Below are 17,887 nucleotides of genomic sequence, written 5' to 3'. Positions count from 1 at the left end.
GACCCTCCAAATCCCTCCGGAACCGTTTCCCCTTTCCCCTTTCCCCCCTCTCTTCACCCCGCTGCACCCCCCAGCACTTTCGCAGCCCAGCAGAAGCGATTTGCAGCCCGTGGGTGCGATGAGCGCGTCAGTGCTCAGCCCGCCGGGGCAGCGCCGGGGGGCGGAGGTGGCACCGCGTGTCCCCATCCCTGTCACCAGGGATGACAGCCGGGCAGCCGCCGGTGCTTTTTCGCGTGGGCAAGCTCAAGCTGGCACACTGGCACAGCGGCAGGCATGCACGAGTGTGTACAGCGGCAGGCGTGCAAGCAGCACACGCGCGCTCTCACCGCCCCCCCGGGCGCGCTCTTGCCCGTCCGCAAGCCCGCGCGGGGCTGTTGGTGGCCCCACGCGCGTGGCCCTGACGGCGACACGCTGGCGCGTTTGCACGAGCGCGCTCGCCCGGCCGGAGCCCCGCGCGCTCGCCCCGCGGCCCCGTGCGCTCGCCCGGTCGGAGCCCCGCGCGCTCGCCCCGCGGCCCCGCGCGCTCGCCCGGCCGGAGCCCCGCGCGCTTTCGCGCTTGCACAAGCGGCCGCCGCCGGGATCGCGCCTTGCCCGCTCGCCCCGGGACGCCACATCCCCTCCGGCCGGGGAGCCAGCGCTGCCTCAGGGGGATGCTGCCGGCAGCGCCGGGGCACGTGGGGCCCCCCCAAACGGGGCTTGGGGCCCCCCGAAAGAGTTAAAGGAGGCGTGCGGGAAGCCCGTCCCTCCGCGGCCCCATTGGTTTCCCACCCCAGGTACATCCTTTGCTCGTCACCCTCGCCACCCTCGCTAGGCCGCGGCGGCGTCACGAGCGGTGCCGGGGCTCAGCGGGCGCTCGCCCCATCGGGGCCGGGGCTGGCGGGAGTGGGGTGACGGCCATGGTGAGTGAGGGGGCCCAGCGACACCCCCAAATCTGGGGGTGGTTGAGTAGGGGCCGCTTGGCCGAAGCGGGGCGCCGGGTGATGCGTCTGCCGTGGGATGCTCTTTGTAACCCCATAGGACCCCCCCCACTGCATCCCGGGGTACCCCCGGCATCCCCGCGGGACCCCCTTTGGACCCCCGAGGGACTCTGTGAGACCCTCATTGGACCCTTAAGCGATCCCCCATTGCATCCCAAGCGACCCCCCTAAGACACCCCCAGGGACCCCCGCTACACCCCCGAGCACCCCTGGGTGCCCCTCTCGGCCCCCCTCCCCCCCGCAGCGTTTTCTTTGTGGCCAGTGGGGTCACCAGGTGGGGACCCCAAAGTGGGTGCCCCCTCTGGGTGCCCCCTCAACCCCCTCGCCGCCCCCAAATCCACTCTTGACCCAGACCCGCGGGGGTTTGCACCTTGTTTCCATCTGCAAAGGGAGGGGGGCGCCCCCCACCCAACTGAACCCACTTTTGTGAACACCCCCAAACTGGGTTGTACTCCTCCCTTTTCTTTTCTTTTTTTTTTTTTTTTTTTTTTTTTTGTAAAGTTTAACCCTTTTTTGGCTGCTCTTTAAGCTTTTCTTAAAAAAAATTACTTAATCTGCAGTCAGGGCTCCCTACACAACTGGGGGCTCCCCCAAAACCCTTTCCCAGAACCCCTGATTAACACCAGGAGTTGCTAATTACCCCCGGACATCCTAATTAGCAAGCTGAGCCTCGCTGGGTGCTCGCTGTAGAGGTGCGGGGGCACCCATGGGTGCTGGGGGTGGGGCGGGTGGGCACCGCTTTGCCAGGCGGGGCTTTTGGGGTGCGGGGGTGACTTGGGGGGCTCAGGGTGGAGTTGGGGCGTTGGAGGTTGCTGGGGGGAGGCGAGGAATCGCCATGGCGATCGTGGCCGCGGTTGCTCCGAAATGGCGCCCGGACGGGAATTGAAAGCAGCCGGCGGAGGCTCGGGGTGCCCGGTACCGGAGAGGAGCTCCCCCGGCGGGGCACAGCCGGGGCCCCCCTGGCCTTCCTGGGGGTGTGCGGGCTCCGAGCACGTGGGGCTTATTGTTTATAGAGCGAAGGAGCGATTTGGGCTAAAACCAGGCTATTTAATGCCGAGATTTTTGTAAGTTGTAAAGAGAGTGAAAATCCCGTGCGCGGGGGGGGGATAAAGTGTGGGTGCCCCCCACCCTGTTGGAGCGGGGAGAATGCATTTTTCTTCGGATTGAAGCAAATAACGGCTTGGAGGGGGGAGGTGTATGACAAAATCTACCCCGTTTTGCCCCCCAAAAAGTGGTGCTCCTGCTTCACCTGCTGGAGAGGGTGGGGAGCACCCCGAAGTGCTACTGTGCCCCCAGTATGAGGGATATGGGTGTTAAAAATACCTCCCGGGCCCGATTTCTCCTCAAGGATACTGGGGGTCGATCCCAGTGCCTCTCGGGGGTTTTTTGGGGGAACTCGGGCTCAGTTTGGATTCTCTGATGGCTGGTGCAGGATTGAGCCAGCACATCTCTTGTGAAAGGTGAACAGAAAGGGATTAATTTTTTTGGTCTTTTTCCTGGTTTTCAGGCTGGGGTAGGCGGGGTGGGGGATCGCTGAGGAAAAAAAAAAAAAAGATTGCATTTCCTCAGGAAATGGAGTGAAAGCTGGGATTCCAGGAATTTGGTGTTGCAGAGCTGTGGAGGCTTCATGAATCCCCCCCCACCGCGTGAGCGGGGATTTGTGCCCGGAGCTGCTAATTTCAGCCATGTGTGAAGTACTAAAATAGGTGGAAAAAAGTGAAAGGGGTTGGGAAAAAATAGGATCTAAACAGAGATTTTCCCCACGATAAAATCTTGCAGTTGAGGCTCTTTCACCTCACGGTTCTCAGGCTCCAGGCAGCTGCCCAGGGGAGATTTTGGGGCTGCAAACAGAGATTTCGGTACAACCAAGGAGGGAAACCACCTCTTTGTTTTAACCCTTTTTCTTCCCCAGGTGGGTTTTGTGGTTAATTAAACTGAGGCTGGGATTTGGGGTTCGGGGAGAGGATGAGACTTGTTATTAAGTGTGCAAAGGGAGGTGTGGGAATGCTGCGATTGGAAACAAGGCTGAGAACCGATGCTTTCATTCTGCCAGGAGAAATTGAGGCTCGGCTGTGCGGGGTTTGGATTAATTCATCCCTTGGGGATTGATGGCAGCGGGGTGGGGACATCAGATGGGTTTAAACCCCCTCCCTGCGCTGATTGCGGGTGAAGGGTTGTGAGTGGTGCCGCTCGGGCTATCGGTGGCAGGGTCAAGGTGGATTTTGGGGTGCTCAGCCCCTCGGTGGGGAGTGGAGGGTTGTTTGCTCCATCGGGCGACAATCTGGCTGGATGGCAGGGCAGTGCCAGGGGAAGGAAGCAGCGGCGGCGGCACGATAAGGGCCGGCTGCCAGCCCGTGAGGTTTTCCTTGTTTTTCTGCCGGGGATGAGATAAGAGCCGGGCACAGGCACAAGATAATGCCCGGAGGACACGGCGCCGGGAGGGAGCCCGTCCACAGCTGAAATTCCTGGTGCTGTCGCCTTTGGGTGCTCGCAGGGACGTCTCCGGCTGTTTCACGGTGCGCAAGGTTCGCAGATGGGGCGTAGAGCGCGAGCGAGCCGGGAGAGTCAGGGAGAAAAGCCATTTTCTCTGCTGCCAGCCTTTCCCAGGTGCCTGGCACTACGGGGTTCCCTGGCACAGGGGGGTCGCTCTCCCCGCTGCGGGGCGGAGGTGGATCCGGCTTTATTCCAGGCTGAAGGGGAGGTTGCACAACCCGGCCCCCGGGGAAAGTGAGGCGGGTTCGGGCTTTGCTCAGCTCTTGGCTCCGGCCCTCTTTGCTTTCCATAACCATCCTCCGGCTTTGTGTAGTGCTCTGCTACCTCAGAGCTATTCGGGATTTTGCTCCCCGGAGGAGGAGGTGGCTTTAAAAGGTGTGTAAACCTTCCTTGTCCTTCATCTTCTTCCTCATTCCCGGGCCACTGAGCACCTCTGATCTCCCTGTGCAGATGTCGACCTACAAGCGGGCGACGCTGGACGATGAAGACCCCCTGGAGTCCCTTGGTGACGGTGATGGATACCCCAATGGCTTTCAGGTATGGCTTCATGTGTCTTTTAGGGGGAAAAAGGGGATTTTGTGTCCTGGCAGACAGCAAAGGGGGTGCAGAAAGGTTTTCTACCTTTGAGCAGTGTCTGGGGGGTAAAGTCCAGTGTGGGCAGAGCCGTGTTGGCTCCTGCCACTGCTGCCTTTCGCTCCATTTCTGGCACAGGGAGCCAGCAGGGCCATATCCTGTCTGCACTGTTTCAACAGTGTTTCCACCTCCCAGTTTTTCTGCTGCCAAACCCCTTCCCAGCATGGTTGGGGTGAGCAATTATCGAAGCACTGGGAGTTTTGTCCCCACACAAAAGGGGATTAGGTTAATTCCTCCCCAGGCAGTGGGAAAGCAGCTTAAAGAGGGCCAAGGGTGGCAAGAAAAAACCCCACTGCTGCCAGTGTCCAGCCTCACCAGGAAAGGTTCAGGTCTGGAGAGACCCTCTCTGTCGTGGCCCCAGTCCCAGCTCCATCAGTCTCTAGAATGGTGGTTTCTGCCTCAAATGTGTTTTTACTTTTCCCGGCGGGGCTGTCTCCGCTTGCGGTCACTTCGACGTGTTTCCTGGGGATGTTTTTTGGCTGAGTGGGAGTATCCTCTTAAGGCACTTTTTGATGCAGTCCCCACCCTGTCCCAGTGCTAGCAGTGGGGACGGGGACAGCCGTGGGGTTACGCTGTGCTCGAGGAAGGGTTCAGGGTGGCACAGGACAGCAGGTGAGCCCTCCAAAGCACTCGTCCTGCTCCCTTTCCTGCCATTGTGCCGCCCTTCCTGCCTGGTTTCTGGAAGGCAGCTGCTGCCTTTCCCAGCCCAATCCATGACGGATCCCTTGTCGGGGCTAAATTTCTGCTGTGGGCTGCGGGAAGCAAAATGGGGGCTGCGTCAGTGAGTTTTTCTGCCAGCGGGGAGACGACGCTGCTCTTCCCGCAGGTGAACTTCCGCGGCTCACGGGGCAGCCGGGGGTGCTGGGCCGAGCGGACACGTGCTGAGAAGCAGCTGGTGGTGCTGGTGGGGGTGCTGGCGGTGCTGCTCGTGGCCTGTCTGCTGGGACTCATCTTCCAGTATAGAGCCAGTAAGTCCTTTGCTCATTTTTTGGGGGCCAAACCCCCCCCAGGAAAGGGAGGATCCTGGGCTTAGCCTCTGCGTGCGAACACCGAGGCAGAGTGGCTTATCCGAGCAGCCGGTGGGGATGGTTTGTTCAAGCTTTGAGCAAACAACTGCACAGGGATCCTGCCCCCTTGACCAGAGTGGGTTGCTGGGGATCTGCCCCGCAGAATGTGATGTTTGGTGTAAGGGTGGGATGCTTACCTGCACCCATCACCCCAGGACAGGATTCTTGGGTATCAAACAGGATGTTCAGGTGTGGGGCAGTATCTTTGGGCTCAAGACAGGATGGTCACCTGCACCTCTTCACCCCAGGGCGAGATGCTCAGATTCAGGATAAGGTGTTTCTCTGATCCTTTATCCTGGAGCTTGATGCCTGAGCACAGGACGGACCATTACTCTGCATCCTTCACCCTAGGGTGGATGACTGGGCAGGATTTTTGGGCATAACGTGAGATGCTTGCCCTGGGTTAGGATGATTGGCAGGATGCTCAGACATAGGTCAGCATGCTAGTCCATACTGCTTGCCCTAGAGCAGGGTGGTAATGTACAAGGTGGGATGCTCAGGCACCAAGTGGGGTATTTGCCTGCATCCTTCAGCTCGGGGCAGGATGCTCTGTGGTGCCGCTCATCCTGCTGCAGCAGAGGAGCTGAACCTGTCCCTGCCCCCTCAGGGCCACCCGCCGTGTGCCTGTCGGAAGCCTGTATCTCCATCACCAGCTCCATCCTCAGCTCGCTGGACCGTGCGGTGAATCCCTGCGAGGACTTCTTCAGCTACGCCTGTGGGGGCTGGATCAAGGCCAACCCCCTCCCTGATGGTCACTCGCGCTGGGGCACCTTCAACAACCTCTGGGAGCACAACCAGGCCATCATGAAGCACCTGCTGGGTGAGTGTGTGGGAGCAGTGGGACCCCACAATGCTCAGGGGCCCCGTTGGGTCCCGAGGATGCCAAAAACATATGCATGGAAATACGAGGTTGGAACTGAACTCCAGCGTCAAACCGGTCTGTGATACATATGCTGTGAGGACATTGAGAAATGGATCCTGGCTGTGTTTGCTCTCCTAGATGCTCCTGAAATTTTTGACTGTGGTGTTGCTAGTCTGTGGTGCTGAGTAGGGAAAAGGCCTCTGCTCTGTAAACCCCATGGTGGCATTCCAGGAGCTCAGAAATTCAGGATGTGCGCTCCAGACTGCATCCAGAGACTGTAGTGCCCCAATATCACCCTAAGGATATGTATTTTTCCTGTTCTGTGACTTCCAGCCTTTGTGAGTAGCCTTTTAGGGGGCTGGCTGCCAGTATGACCATTTTTGGGGGGCCAAAACTCCCCCAGCAAAGGGAGGGTCCTGGGGCTCAGCCTCTGCGTGCGAATGCCGAAGCAGAGCGGCTTATCCGAGCAACCAGCAGGGACGGTTTGTTCAAGCTTTGAGCAAACAACTGGCTCCTTATCAGCACTTTCCACTGTGCCAGAGCTGATTATCTGGAAAGAGAAGGTTTGGGAAGAGTGTTGTCTTTTGAGAGAAAGGGGGTGGTGCGGGAACAGCTTCGTCCCTGGCTTTTCCCGCAGAAATCTGGCGCTGGTTTTACCGGGAGAAGAGACTGGGCCTCCAGCCAAGTGGTCGCGGTCGGCATTTCCTTGAATTCCTTGGAGCTGAGGGACCTTTAGTTAATAAAACCACACAGCTGGGAAGCCAAAGGTGCAAGCTGTGTCATCAGGAAAATAAATTAAAAAAACCCCCAAACCCTCTGGGGAAGCAGAATTTTAGCTTGGGAGATGAAAGGAAGGTTTTGGAGGCAGAGGAGAAAAATGGGTTTATTGTTCCTTTTTGCAGGAATAAATAATACAGGTCTAGGGGGCACCAGCACAGAGGCAAGGGCAGGACCTGGGGCTGGATAATGCTGGGAATATCAGAGCTGCTGGAAAAATAAAAATGCTTTTTGTTTTTTCTTTCTTTGTCTTTTGTCCCCAAAGAGTTGGAGCAGTCACTGTGGGTGGGAAAGGAGAGGGAGGCAGGAGGCCAGGAAGGGATGGGGCCAATGGGATGCCCTTGGGAGCATGGTGGGGACTATTGGGACAATCCTTGGCGCCTTTTTGGAGCCTAGCCTTGCCCAAAATGGGGCTGAATCCTTCTGGGTCCAGCAGATGCCTGTCCCTGGAGCCCCATGTGATTCTCCCTGGGTACCTCCCACAGAAAACACCACGGCCAATGTGTCCAGTGAGGCAGAGCGCAAGGCACAGCGCTATTACCAAGCCTGCATGAATGAGAGCAAGATCGAGGAGCTGCGTGCCACCCCGCTCATGGAACTCATCCAGAAGGTTTGTCCCAGTCCTTGTGGGAAAGCCGTCTTCCCTCTTCAAACTGGGGGGAAAAGCTCAGTCATGGGCAGTCCCAGCACCGTCCATAGTCCATTCTTGGTGCTTCCTGCAGAAGAGCATCCCCCAGGTCAGGCAGGCAGAGGTAGGGATTTATAATCCTATAATGCGGCTTTTTAGCCCCCTTGCGAGTTGTTTCCCCCCAGGATGGATATTGAGGGAATATCAAAGCAATTTCAGGTGGCTGTTTCTTAAGCAAAAGTTGGTTGCTGTCTGTCCCCAGCTGGGTGGCTGGAACATCACAGGTACCTGTGCTGGTGACAACTTCAACGAGACGCTGCGGGAGGTGACGGCGCATTATCGCACATCGCCCTTCTTTTCCGTCTACGTCAGCGCCGACTCCAAGAACTCCAACAGCAACGTCATCCAGGTGGATCAGTCGGGGCTGGGCCTGCCATCGCGGGATTACTACCTGAACAAGACAGAGAATGAGAAGGTGAGGGTGTCGGGGGAAATGTGGGTTGGCTGGGGGGATGCAGTGCGTGGGTGGCACCTGCCATGCTGATCCCACCGTGCAGGTGCTCGCTGGGTACCTGAACTACATGGTGCAGCTGGGTATGTTCCTGGGAGGCACCGATGAGGAGTCAACGCGGCAGCAGATGCAGCAGATCCTGGACTTTGAGACGGCCTTGGCCAACATCACCATTCCGCAGGAGAAGCATCGGGATGAGGAAGTCATCTACCATAAAATGACAGCGGGAGACCTAAAGGTAGGAATGGAGCTGGCGAGCTTCCCCATTCTGCTGTGGTTCGGGAAGTGGGGTGGATGGGTGAAGGCGACGCAGCTCCTCTGGGAATCCTGACACCAGCTGACACAGCCTGGGAAGCTCTTGTGCAACAGCTTGGCCTACGTCCTCCTTGGGGAAATCCTACCCTGACCCTTCCTCCTAGCCTCTGGACCACCCCTGTGGCCAGTAACCATCCTACTGCAGCAGTCCTCCTGGGACTGCTGCCCCTGGACGTCAGCCTGGTCCCAGTGTCCTCAGAGGGGCTGTAACTTGTGTCAACATCTGACACATACCCCACTTTATTTTCCTTCTTTGTGGGAGGAAATTGTTTACTCTCCTTCAACCTTTCAAGGATGCTGCTGTTACAGGAACTGGCCTCTGCAAAATCAGCTGAATCCATCAAATGGGGATTGATACAGCCAATTCCTGCTTAAGAAGCAGCTGCCACCCCCTGCGATGGTTTTTAGGTCCATAGCAGTGCTGTGGCTTTTGCAGGAGCTGGCACCAGCTGTGGACTGGATGCCCTTCCTCTCCACGGTCTTCTACCCCGTGGAGCTCAACGAGTCAGAGCCCGTTGTGGTCTATGCCAAGGAGTACCTGGAGCAGGTCTCTGACCTCATCCTGGCCACGGATAAGTGGTGAGAATCCCCAGCCTGTACTGAGACCCAGGTACCCAGGGTGGGCAGGAATGTGCTGCTGCCTACTCACCACCTCTCACCATAGTCTCCTCAACAACTACATGATCTGGAACCTGGTGCGGAAAACCAGCCCACTCCTTGACCAGCGCTTCCGGGATGCTGAGGAAAAATTCATGGAAGTGATGTATGGGACGAAGAAGGTGAGGGTGAAGTCCCTAGTGCCCCATAATCACATTAAAATGGTGATGGCTTTTTACGGCGAGGCCCTCTCATGCGGCATCCAAACAGTAGAGATGTGGGGCAGCTTTTGGGGTGGCAGAGGGTTGGATGGGCCAGGTGGAGCAAGGGCTGGGAATGTGGAAGGTTTTGTTCCATGCCACCGCTGATGACCACCTCCTGTCCCATGCAGAGCTGCCTCCCACGCTGGAAGTTTTGCATCAGTGACACGGACAACAACCTGGGCTTCGCCCTGGGGGCCATGTTTGTCAAGGCCACCTTTGCTGAGGACAGCAAGCAGGTGGTACGTCTCCAAGACAGCAGCGTGCGAGTCCCGGTGCCGGGAAAGCCTCTACAATGGTGGAACTGTCGGGGCAGACAGTGTTTCTCTGTCCACCCTATTGCATTCACTGTGCATCTCCGTGTGTCGGGTTTTTTACCATGTGTTGTCTTGGCCTCCCAGCCTCTTCCTCCCTGTGGTGTGAAGGTCCTTGACCTCTCTGAGGCAGGAAGCCAGCTCTTTGGACTGACACTGTGCTGCCTTGTTTTGTCTAGGCGGAGGAAATGATTGCGGAGATTAAAACTGCCTTCGAGGAAAGCCTGGAGACCCTGCAGTGGATGGATGAAGAGACGAGGAAATCAGCCAAAGAGAAGGTGAGGCGCTGGTGGCTGCGCTGGGGAGAGGATGAGGGTGGAGGATGGTGGAACAGGACGAGCCTGTCCTCCGTCCCTGGCGCTGAGAGCACTCTGGTCCTTGTCACCCTCCAGGCAGATGCCATCTACAACATGATTGGCTATCCTAAATTCATCATGGACCCCAAGGAGCTGGATAAAGTGTTTAATGACGTGAGTTGGTCGGATTCGTCCCCTGGGTCTTCTATAGGATGTACACGATGTGTCTGTATCATCATGGCCTCAGAGCAGCCTTGAACCCCAGGTTTCCTCCAGAAGGGTCTCACTGATGTCCTTGGCCCTTCTCTCAGGACTTTTCAGAGAGCTGGGAGCCAGTCCTGGGGTGGTTGGGGCTCTTGGGATCCCTGCCTGGGAAAAGGAGGAGCCGTTTTCCATAATGGTGATTCATTGCCCTCCAGAGACTCCACAGATGTTGGAGAGGAGGAGAAACAGGAGAAGCCATAACTCTGCTGACTCTGGAAGCTCAGACATGACTGTGAAGGGAGGAATGGGGCTGGGCGATCACCACACACCACTCACGCCTTGTTCTTTTGCAGTACGAGGCTGTGTCCGACCTCTATTTTGAGAACGTCATGCAGTTTTACAACTTCTCAGCAAGGGTCACGGCTGACCAGCTCCGGAAACCGCCAAACCGGGACCAGTAAGTCCTCTGCTCCACTTCCCTGTTGTACTCAGTGGGGCTATCAGCATATCTGGAGCACTGGGATTTGGTGTCCACCAGTCTGCGCCAGTTTTGGGGAGATAAATTTAGGACAACCGCTTTGCAACAAAAGTGGATGTTGTTGGAGCAAACGCTGGTGATGGTTTATGTTGCCATGTTGGTCATGTTTGTGTTCCTGCAGGTGGAGCATGACACCTCCGACGGTCAACGCGTATTACTCTCCCACCAAGAATGAGATTGTCTTCCCTGCCGGCATCCTCCAGGCCCCCTTTTACACCCGTGCATCCCCCAAGTAAGAGCCATGGGAAAACAGAGAGGGCAGGATGCCCAGCTTTCCTCCTATATCCAGATCTTTGGCTAAGTTTCATGGCTGTGGAGAGCAGAAGCTGCTTTCTTAACCTCTGCATTACCCTCCTGCAGGTCCCTGAATTTTGGTGGGATTGGTGTGGTGGTAGGCCATGAGTTGACACATGCCTTCGATGACCAAGGTACGACCATGGCCAGGTAGGTGGGCAGCTGGAGGGGTGGCAGATATTAGATGAAGAATCCACTGTGTTTTTGCAGGCCGGGAATATGACAAAGATGGCAACCTGCGTCCCTGGTGGAAGAACTCCTCAGTGGAGGCCTTCAAGCATCAGACAGCGTGCATGGTGGAGCAGTATGGCAACTACACTGTCAACGGTGAGGCAGTCAATGGCAAGCATACCCTCGGGGAGAACATCGCTGACAACGGGGGCCTCAAGGCTGCCTACCGGGTAGGACCACGGGGCTGGGGAGATTCGAAGGGGGACATGGTGTGGTGGGATTTATGTTGTCTCCTGAGCCCACTGTGCTCGCTGGTTTTCAGGCGTATCAAAACTGGCTGAAAAAGAATGGGGATGAAGAAACACTCCCAACTCTCGGCCTCACCAACCACCAGCTCTTCTTTGTTGGCTTTGCACAGGTAGGTCATGTGGGAGGTAGGCCACCTTGGGAGGGTGGGTACACAGATTTTTGGAGGTGGAGCATGCCCAGATGGGGTTGGAAGGGTGTGATGGCAAAACGGAGTCCTCCAGAGATGGTGTGGTGGGTGGAGAATGAGATTGGGGTGGTGCTGGTTACAAAGGAAGACAAAGCTGCAGCTCGAGCTGCCTTGACCCCCATCATGCAGGCAGAGAGGTTGGATTCAGCACCAGGCTGGTCCCATGGTGGTGGCTGTCAGTACTCAGGCCCCTTGTGCTCCGTTTGCAGGTGTGGTGCTCAGTTCGTACACCAGAGAGCTCGCATGAGGGGCTCATCACCGACCCCCACAGCCCCTCGCGTTTCCGCGTCATCGGCACCGTCTCCAACTCCCAGGAGTTTGCGGAGCACTTCAGCTGCCCCCCGGGCTCCCCCATGAACCCCCTCAAGAAGTGTGAAGTCTGGTGATGGGCGAGTGCCCAAGGGAACCAGCGTCTGGTTGCTTTGTCCTCTGCCAACAGCTGGGCTTCCCCAGTCCTTTGAGGCTTAAACCACTTCTCCGTGCCACGGAGAGCCCGACTCTTCAGCCAGAGTAGTGTCTGTGCCCCTGGCGTTGTCCGAGGTTCAATCCACTGTGAAAACTCCTCATCCCCCTGCTTGTTGGTGAAATGACTTCAGTTTGGGGGTCTCTTCTTTCCCACCATGACCGGGCCAAGTGCCAAGGCACAGGCATCCGTGGGCACTGCCTGTATTTACACACACAGCGCTCCAGCCTGACCCACCGCCCGGAAACCCCCTCTGTTTTGGAGGTGATAAAGGGAACCCCAGCAGCGGCAGGTTTGTTTGCGTGTCTAAATACAAATGATGTACCACCTTCTCTCCAAAGATGCGCACACGAGGGTGGAAAATATTTTAAGATATATTTTTTAGGGGGCGGGGGGGAAATACATATATTTTTTTCATGTGTTGTGGAATACACTGGAAATTTTCAGGGAAAATGCATTTAAAAGACTTTTTTTAGTAAAAGATTAGTATATTTATTAATTTTTTTTAACTTAGTGCAGCCATAGGGGCAGTACCCTGTGGTGACAGTCCCTTGGCCAGGGAAGCTGGGTAGGGCTGTGGATAACTTTCCAGTCTTGGATCCTGTGTTTCTTTGGGAGGGACTATCCTCAGAGGATGCTGATGGGAAAATTAGGGACAGCAGGCCCGGGGACAGGGCTGGAGGATGCTGCAAGTCAGAGAGGCTGTGCTGGGATGCTGCAGCTCCTGGGATTAGCTTTAATTTCAGAGTGTAAAGGGAAAAACTGACGTAACCAAAGATGTAACCAAGGTGGTGATGGGGTGGATGAAGCATCCTGTTCTCCCTCCTGTCTCTTCTGAAGCCAGGCCAGCCAGGATTTCCTGGCCCTAAAGCTTCCCAGACAAGTGCCGGCGGTTCCGGCCACTGCTTCTCTCATGCCGAGCCTGCCCTCTGCCCGGGAAACTGCAAGCCCCGAAAGCACCATGTGCCCCCAAAACTCTGTGCCTCCACAGCTGGTTTGGCACCAGTGTGAGAAGTGATCAGGATGGGGCTGAGGGACTTTTTTAAGGGATGTTTTTAATACTTGTTTTGAGGGGAAAGCACTGACAGGAGCTCAGGTGCTGTGTGTTGTTGTCTTGCCCTAGACAAAGCAGAGACATAGAGGGGTTTTTAATATTTATATGTAAAGGGAGGGATGGAAGGGGCTGGTTTTTTGTAACTATTTTTTCACCCTACGCGTGAGGCATATTGTAATTGAAATAATAAATACTTTTTACTGGATTTGGAGCTGATCATGACTTGAATTTTCTTAGAGCAGGAGGGTCTGCATCCATTTATTTGTGCTCTTCTCCCTGCCTACACCACTGAGACGGTCCCGTGCTGACAAAACTGAGCCAACGAGGCTTTTCCCAGCCTCTGCCTGGCGACTGCTGCCTCTCTTGGAGGCTAAATCCAGGGGTTTTTGCCCAAAAACCTCACTCTCACTGCGGGTGGCTTTTTGCTTTCCATCTCTATGGCATGGCCCCACACAGCTCCCTGGCAGGGAGGTCTTTCCCAGATGCTTTTCCTTCCTCCTCCCGGGTGAGTTTTTGGCTGGCTGGGCTGCGGTTGGATCCAGTGGCACAGGCCCCGTGCAGGTTTCCCTCCAAACTCCCTTATTTATGGCTTGGTGATGCTGGTGGGATGCTGCCAGCTCCATAACAGGCCAACATTTACTCTGAGCAAATGCTCCATGGCTTCATCAGGCTTGCCCAAAAAATGCAAGGCAGGACCTGGACTGCTAGCTCCCTGCAAGCCTCACCCCAGCACCTGGCAGGGCTGATGTTCATTAACCACGCCAAGTGCTGGGTACTCCTTTGCTGTTTAACCTTGGAATTGTTATTGGGGGCTGGATTTGGGGCAAAACTAGGAGGCTGCAGCCCACTTGTAGCAAACTTTTGGGAATACAGAGTGTTTCTGTTGCTGGCATGGGCAGGACTGAACCAGCAGTGAGCTGGGGACATGGGTGTTGCGTAAATAAGACATTAGAATATCTCTCTGACTGTTTTAACCTTGTTTTCTCACACAGATGGAATCAAAATGTAGTAATAGCACTCACTTTCTGCTTGCACGACTCGGTGTGAGGCCCTCGGTTTCCTGCAGCGCTGAGAGCGGCCGTGGCCGTTGTTTTCCCTGAGATCTGCCTGGAAATGGCACAAACCCGCAGAGGGCGGTGGAGCCGAGAAAATCGCTGCCTGCACACTCCAGTGCTTGGCTGGCAGGAACCGGCGATGTTACCAGAGTCCTATTTTGGTCTGGATGTGGCCCCACATGTTTAAGTTGTGGTGGAATACCTGCATTCCTAGGGAAAGAGAAGAACAGCGTGGGTGTAAGACAAAGAGGAATAGAGTGGGGCTGGGGTGAGAGGGTGTTTTCCCAGCTGCAAAGGAGCAAGGAAGGGAGCACAGGCGTCACATGGAGATGCTGTTAGAAGTGGTTTAACCATCCAAACAGGAAACACTTTGGCTCTCTGGGACTTAGTTGCAGGAAGGACTTGGAGGGTGACCATGAGCTGTGTCCCAGTAGGGGACACCGTGGTCAAGGCTGCCCGTGCCGGGCGGGCGCAGGTGGAGGGAGTTTTCCTCCCTGGGAGGCTGCAGGCACAGGGAGAGTGGGCAGGAGGTGAATCATCCTGCTCTGTGCCAGCGCCTGGTGTGGGCTTGCCTGGTCCTGGGTGGTATTCGCTTTATTTTGCGCTCAGCTGTGCCCTGGAGGGCTGAGACACTGTTTGCTGAGGGCTGTGCCTGGGCAGGGGGAAGAATGGGCAAAGCTCCAAGCAGGACCTTTTTGTTTTTCTTTTTTTTTTTTTTTATGTTGGGTGGTTTTTTTTGTCTGGAGGGCGTTGGAAGAGGAACAGTGCGGGAAAAGCAGGAGAAGCCAAAAGAGGGAGGTGCTACTGCGCAGTGCTGGGTGAAAGCCGGCACCTGGAGCATGCTGGAGCCTACAAACAGAGCTGGAAATGGGGGCTGTTCATAGGTTTGGTGGGGCCAAGACAGCTGGTGAGAGGTGAGACGCTGAACCCAACCATCTGAACTGCCCCTCTCCTTCCTGCTTTGTTCCCTCCAGGTAGGATCTGACCCCTGACACATCACAACAGCACTGAGGTCGCCTATTGGGACGACCAGATTTTAGGGCCAAAAGCTTCCCTGAACAAACCATACCTTCCTGAAGGAGGATGGGGAGTCGGTTTCTAAATCCCACCTTGCAGCTGGGACCTGCTCATTCTGATCACTGAGTTTTCACTCAGAGCCAAGCTGAGTGAACAGGAAGGCTGTATCTCCTCACTCACTCCCAGGACCATGGCTTTGTGCTTTATGCTTTTCTCACTTTATGCTCTTCTCTTCATGAGCATCCCTTCAGGGGATACCCCAATCCTGTATTTTCTTAAATTCACCAACAGCTCCAGCATTCCTCTCTGTGCTGTGGGGTCGTGTCTCTGCTGTGGCAGGTACATGAGAGACGGGTGGGACTGGAAAAAGGGCTGGTGATGCTCTGATACAGAAGCTCAGCACTGTAGGCTCCAGCTGCCCATGATGACACATTGGTTCCCAGGTGATAACAGAACTAGCAGGAAAAAGAGGAGGAAAAACCAAATGGAGAGGTGGCAAGAAGGGTGTGAATCCAGCTGGAACTCACTCAGGCTCTAAAATCTGCAGGATTTGTTGGCCAAATCGTCCTACATAGGGTAGAAGGGAGACATATCTGCTTTTTATTCTCAAGAAAAAATAAAAAAGAAGGGAAAAACATGGCTGGGGAGAGACTTTGACTCTGGAAGGGCTTTAAGGCAGAGCTGGGAGCCTGGCTCTTTCGCCTGGCCAGCATATTTTGGGAGCTTCAGCAGACAATATGGTGAAAATGCCATTTTTTTCCCATTTCTAAACAGGCAAAAAGTGTTATATCCAAAGATCCTGGAGTTCGGAAGCTCTTTCACAGCTGTGTTTACAGGCAGCTATTTCTGTAGAACAGAGGCAGCCATGGATGTCAATTTGCTTTTGGGATTGATTTCCTTCCATGCAAAGGGGGATAGCTGGAGAGGGGCCGTGCCAGGAGGTGATCATGGAATGGCACCAGCCCCCCCAGAACACACAGCTCTACTTGCACCCTCCAAGTAATAACAGCCAAGTCTTTACCAGCTGTGGAGGGAGAATTGTCTTCCCAGCAGGAGAGGTGTGCTGTGAACACAGCAGCTCCCTGGGATGCTGGGAGATCTTTTAGTACCTGGGCAAATCCCATACCATGAGAGAAGTTCCTCCTCTGACTCCCATTTTTGGGGAGTGAAGGAGCACTTGGCCTTTCTTTTTAGTCATTCTTATTTCTCTCTTCAGTTTTCCTGGTGGGGAATTAGTTAATATGGCAGGCTGAAGGCTTCTGAGGAAAACTGACTCAGAAAAAAACAGCCACAGCCCCCTCTAGATATTTGTTCCTGGGTTCAGATATAAATATTCCCCAGTCAGGACTTCTTTACAGGCTGGCAGGGCTTGGTTGGGCTGTTTCCCCTCAAAAAGAAATCTCAGTGTTTCCTATTTCCCCCCATTTCCCACAGGCAGTGTGAGGTATGTATGAGCTCACCTCCTCCCAAGTATTTCCCTTACCCCAATGCAGAACAAAGAGCACAGAAAGGGACACTAAGCAGCACATGATCACCTTCCCCTACTCCACTAATGCCTGCTGGCACTGCAGGAGGTGGCTGTACCCTCCAGGGTAGCACGTGAGTAAGAAATAAAGTATTCCAGTTGCAGGGCTGCTATTAATGAAGACCTGCATGGCAGCTCCCAGCTTTCTTTCTGAGAACACACCTCAGAGGAGGGAGAGCTTCTGGACACACTGCAATCCTTGGGTGTCCTAAACCTGTCCTGCACAACCCCATTGCTAGATAACTCAGAGTCTGACTCCAAAAGGAAAACATACTCAAGACCCTTCTACTATCTTTTGCCCACTGTGCTGAGTTCTGCTCCAATGAACAACACCCAGTCCAGATTCTTCACCGTCAGATTAATTTTTAAAATTCAAAATTACTTCTCTGTGTATAAACAGGACCATTACACAGGGATGGATGTGACTTCTCAGGTAGGTTTGCTTTAGTGCACAAGACCTCTTCTCTCAGCTTGTGGTTGCACCAGCTACTCTCCAGGTGCCTGTATACACCATCATGTTCACTTCAGTAAAAGAAGCTTTTCACATTTAAGGCTTTATTTGTGATTGAATTAAAGCATTATCTTCCTCCTAAACTTGCAGCTGCTCAGAATTTGCAGCAGATGGGACACAAATAAGCTCTGGGAAGGTTTCCTAGAGCCGCACCCCAGGCTGGTGACTGGGGCAGCAATACCTGTGGGCAAAGCGAAGGTACTGGGAGCATCTCCCTGGGACGTGCGGCGCAGCAGGAACGTTGGAAGGTGCCAGCGGGCTGGAATGAGCCCTCAGCAGCCAGCAGCAAGGCAGGACAAGTCAGGACAATCTGGCAGCTGCCGGAATCTGTTCTGTGGTGCTTTTTATCTCCCTGAGATGGTACAAACCACCTTGGCCGCTGCCAAGCTCAGGTGGTGGCCGTGAGGAGGGTTCTGCAGGTTAGGTGTGAAATGGTGAACGTGGTGGTGGTGGTGGTGTGGCAACCTGGGCAGGGTGATGGCTTGGTGCGACCGTCTCCCCACAAGGGCAGGTCTGGAGGTGCCCCATGGCCACAGGTGGGCTGCCCTGGGGGTCCCCGGGATCCCTCACAGCCACCACGTCACCCTCAGGACTGTCTGCCCTCGTGAGGGGCCACAGTGCGGCCCCTGTCAGCTGCCCCAGGAGCTGGGAATTGGGGCTGGGAGCTGTAGGGCTGGGAATGGAGCTAGGGGTGAGGTTTTATAGGTAAGCCCCTTCCTCGGGCCCGCGGTAGGCTGGGTATTGCGGGGTCCCTCACAGCCAAGGGCGTCCCAGGGTTCCCAGGCTTCCATGTTGCATTCAGGGCTGCCGGCCCTCACGATGCCTCGGG

General features: G+C 55.4%; 1 protein-coding gene and 1 long non-coding RNA gene across 8 annotated transcripts; one reads left to right on the top strand and one right to left on the bottom strand.

The window, feature by feature from the left end:
- Positions 1 to 658: 658 nt before the first annotated feature.
- Positions 659 to 13,182, top strand: ECE1 (endothelin converting enzyme 1). 7 transcript variants are annotated; one of them, XM_068171843.1, is made up of 18 exons: positions 659 to 773; positions 3,921 to 4,007; positions 4,930 to 5,071; positions 5,778 to 5,990; positions 7,295 to 7,419; positions 7,700 to 7,912; positions 7,995 to 8,186; positions 8,700 to 8,842; positions 8,928 to 9,042; positions 9,252 to 9,362; positions 9,614 to 9,712; positions 9,827 to 9,904; positions 10,288 to 10,391; positions 10,594 to 10,704; positions 10,833 to 10,900; positions 10,977 to 11,167; positions 11,260 to 11,355; positions 11,643 to 13,182. In XM_068171843.1, the coding sequence occupies exons 2-18, from the start codon at positions 3,921 to 3,923 to the stop codon at positions 11,817 to 11,819; spliced, it is 2,265 nt and encodes a 754-aa protein (XP_068027944.1). In that variant the 5' UTR covers positions 659 to 773; the 3' UTR covers positions 11,820 to 13,182. The 7 variants fall into 7 exon arrangements, with proteins under 7 accessions (XP_068027944.1, XP_068027939.1, XP_068027945.1 ...); XM_068171838.1 differs by having other exon boundaries at positions 768 to 899; XM_068171844.1 differs by lacking the exon at positions 659 to 773 and adding an exon at positions 1,972 to 2,683.
- Positions 12,407 to 17,540, bottom strand: LOC137461964 (uncharacterized). Its single transcript, XR_010993544.1, has 2 exons — positions 15,308 to 17,540; positions 12,407 to 14,215 (listed from the first exon to the last, which is right to left on the bottom strand). It is a non-coding gene; the product is annotated as an uncharacterized lncRNA (long non-coding RNA).
- Positions 17,541 to 17,887: the final 347 nt, after the last annotated feature.

This window comes from Anomalospiza imberbis, chromosome 23 (genome assembly GCF_031753505.1).
Source record: "Anomalospiza imberbis isolate Cuckoo-Finch-1a 21T00152 chromosome 23, ASM3175350v1, whole genome shotgun sequence".
NCBI lineage: Eukaryota > Metazoa > Chordata > Aves > Passeriformes > Viduidae > Anomalospiza > Anomalospiza imberbis.
The sequence above is the reverse complement of the archived record's forward strand: the minus strand, read 5'-3'. Positions and strand labels throughout refer to the sequence as shown.